Here is a 3,316-nt window from a genome sequence, read left to right as displayed (position 1 = left end):
CTAAAACTTCTCTGAGGAATTTTAGTTTGCTGCCCCTACAACCGCAGAGCGAAGCACCAGGCTCTGTGAAGCTCCGTAGGAAGCCCTGCAGGCAGCCTGGCAGCAGCCCGGGAAGGCAGGCTCTGCCCAAGAAAAGCAGTGAGCCTGATCTTTCGCACCAATGGAGCCTGCCTGCCTACCTGAGCTGTGTGGGGGCCTGGTGCTTCCCTCTGCAGCTGTGGTGCCCCTTGGGATTGCCTGAGCCAGGTGCCTGCAGGGGGGTGCTGCCTGGGGGGTGGGGGAGGGGGGAAAGAAGCCACTGCTGCCATGGAGGGAAGCACCAGCTCCCCCTGCAGCCCAGGGACTGCTCCACCCACTGGCAGCTCGCCCTCCCTTCCCCACCGCCGGAGAAGTAGGTAAGTGCAGGGTGTGTGCATGACACGAGGGTTTAACTTTGCCCTAAATTGAAGCGGTGGGTTGAAAAACCCACCGCTTCAATTTAGAGCCCCCGTTTCATCTACACACACCCATAAATGCTTAGCTACACCTCAAAGGAACAAAAGTACATTTTGATTATGTTACTTTGTTATAACATTTTATTATAATAAATTTAATGTTATTTGCTTATAGTCACATATGAGCATGACTATAACAAAGCAGGTTCTTCTGGATTAGTACTTTAGAACAAATCAAAAAACCAGGCCATTTTGTATATAAAGAGATGCACTAAAAACTACTTTAAAAATGGGACTCAAAGCACATTTTGAATTCCTAGAAATAGTTGAAATTTTTAATACAGACTTCCTCTAAATACTCTGTAAAATATAATACTTAGACCATCTTAGTTTGTCTTACTCCTGAATCCAGAGTGGCCGCTATTCTTATTCTTTACATTTTTAAAAGTAACTTAATTTTTAAAACGATTGTAGTGATGCAGAAAACACTCAACTGGCAAGAGTGCAACAAAAAAGTGTGACTGGTAAAGTAACAAGTTTCATTGCAAATTATAGTTTGATTCTACCATAAGGAGAATCTCTAAAATTCAAAAGGTCTCATTTAGATTTCAGGCCTGTTGTACAGGGAAATCACATGAAGAACAGAAACAGAACAAACATTTACTGGAATAACTCACTTGGAATACATTTTACTTTGTATAGTGAACAGCATCACCAAGGATTTATGAGTGGACTACTACTTTGCATTTAGCATTTGCCTTACCTTGTCAATGTCTCGTATATTTACATTTACATATGTTGCACAGAGAATTCTTATTCTCAGAGCACTGTTTAAAGACCAAAGGGATTTGGCTGAAGCTTCTCCATTCATATATGGGGTAGCTGTAGAAATGCGCCTGGAATAAGATGGCATTGTAAAGGTATCCAATGGCAGCTGGGTATAAAGGCTTTCTTTGGCCATCAGCATCAGATTGGGCATGCGGCCAAGCATTATACAGCTTCTTATGTACTGCAAGAGTTGAAAACGAAATTGAAAGTGTCTTACTATTTATTCGTTGTAATCAATACCAAAAAAGCATTAAAGGAGAGTACGTGCAAAAACAAAGGTTAAGAAAAATATGCTTAGAGAGCTCTTGTAAGAGCTGCTATATTACTAGCAACCTGCACAATGCAAACAAAATGCGACACTCGTGTTTTAAACCAGATTGCTGTACAAGACAACACGCAAATTTTAAAAAGATGAACAATATTTACAGCAGCAGAAAGTTATACTACTAGCTGGAAGTAAAGTGTATACTTCAGTCCTGTATCTGAACGTGGCTGGTTTTGGTGACAATCTTAAAAGAGCAGCCTCAATCAGTACATCTACTGAATAACACTGGTTGCTGCTTGAGAGACAGAGCCGCTCACCTGCTTTCTTACCAAGTGGGTCCCCATCAAAGTGGTAACTGTTACTTAAGAAAACTAGCAGCAGCAAGGGAAAAAAGAATATAAACTGAAGGACTTTTAAAATAAAAGTTAGGATGATCTGACATAATTTCAGAGGTGAGAGTTATGATTGCAGGGTACTATCATTTTATTTCAGTCAGAACTATGAAAACAGGTGTTATAGAGCCTATTTATCAAAATCACACAGTGGCTATTTTATGACATTTGGACTACAGCTTTTCTAGGTTATATCAACCCCAGACAAGTATGGCAACTCATTGGTGCTGTCAGAAATTAAGGTGGGACTTCAACAACAGTAAAATGGATGAATGCTAAAGGGCTTCTGGAAATAAATTCCCACCAGCTTCACTGAGGTGAAAATTAGGCCAATACTGAAAGTCACATCTGTTGTATTTTTATTAAGGCTGTCAAATGATTAAAAAAAAAAATCTGATCACGATTAAAGAAACACAGTTGCAATGAATCGCTATTTCAATTGCACAGCTAAAAACTCAAATTATGCACAAAACCCCTCAAAATTATGCAAGGACTTTGCATGGTTGGGGGTTGGAATTGGGCTGTGTGTGTGTGGGGGGGGCAATTTGGAGCCCAGGGAGGCGGGGGTCCCCACATGTTGACAGGGTGTGGGGTACTGTGGGTCAGGAGTGAAGGGCAGCAGCAGGGCTGCGGTTTGGGAGTGAGGGAAGACAGAGAGACAGACACACAGCGCCCAGCAGGTAAGTCTGTGGAGGGGGAGGGGGAGGGGGAGGAAGGTGCATTGTGGGACAGATTGAGCCCTCTACAGTGAGGGAGGGAGTGGGACGGGGCAGAGGCTGGGTGAATGGAGCTCGGAGGCTGGGGTGGGGTGTGGAACAGAGGCATGGACAGCTCATCTGTGTGTTTGGGTGGGGTTGGTGGGGGGAGCACGTGCCCCCCATATCTGTGCGCAGGGTAGAGGCAGGCTGCCCGCTGCGAGCTGGGGATCTGCAGCCTACAGCTGATGCCCCAGGAGTCGTGCACTGGCCATGCCACACATCCCCTGCCTGCCTGGCAGAGGAAAAACGCAACATGGCATTGCGTGGCTCCTGGGGCAAAGGCAGCACAGTGCAAAACCCCAGCCCACAGCAGGCAGCCCGCCTCCACCCCGCACACAAATCCAGGGGTGCACGCAGCAGCGGGGAGCCACACTCCCGGCGCTCCTGGACGAGCTGCCTGCGGCTCCATCCCATGACCTGCCCTGGCCTCAGGTCTCATTCACCCAGCCCCTGCCCCACACCCCTCTTACTGTGGGGGCCTTGATCTGCCCCTCCTCCTCCACAGACTTACCAGCAGGGCGCTGCTCTACATGTTGCCAGGATGAGTTCCTGGCCACGTGCAGGCTGCAGCTGCTCGTGTGTGCGCATGCATGTGTCTGTGTGCACACGCCCCCCCCCCCCCCCCCCCCCCCCCCCCCC

At 47.0% G+C, this 3,316-nt stretch overlaps 1 protein-coding gene across 1 annotated transcript in view; it reads right to left on the bottom strand.

Moving 5' to 3' along the window:
- PIK3CA (phosphatidylinositol-4,5-bisphosphate 3-kinase catalytic subunit alpha) overlaps positions 1–3,316 on the bottom strand; it is a 76,997-nt gene that overhangs the window by 42,679 nt on the left and 31,002 nt on the right. The window contains exon 5 of the mRNA XM_019503332.1: positions 1,198–1,443. Within this exon, the coding sequence (XP_019358877.1) occupies positions 1,198–1,443 (246 nt within the window). The remainder of the gene's footprint in view (positions 1–1,197; positions 1,444–3,316) is intronic.

Source organism: Gavialis gangeticus, unplaced genomic scaffold, assembly GCF_001723915.1.
Source record: "Gavialis gangeticus isolate Ggan-Ray unplaced genomic scaffold, GavGan_comp1, whole genome shotgun sequence".
Taxonomy (NCBI): Eukaryota; Metazoa; Chordata; order Crocodylia; family Gavialidae; genus Gavialis; species Gavialis gangeticus.
The sequence above is the reverse complement of the archived record's forward strand: the minus strand, read 5'-3'. Positions and strand labels throughout refer to the sequence as shown.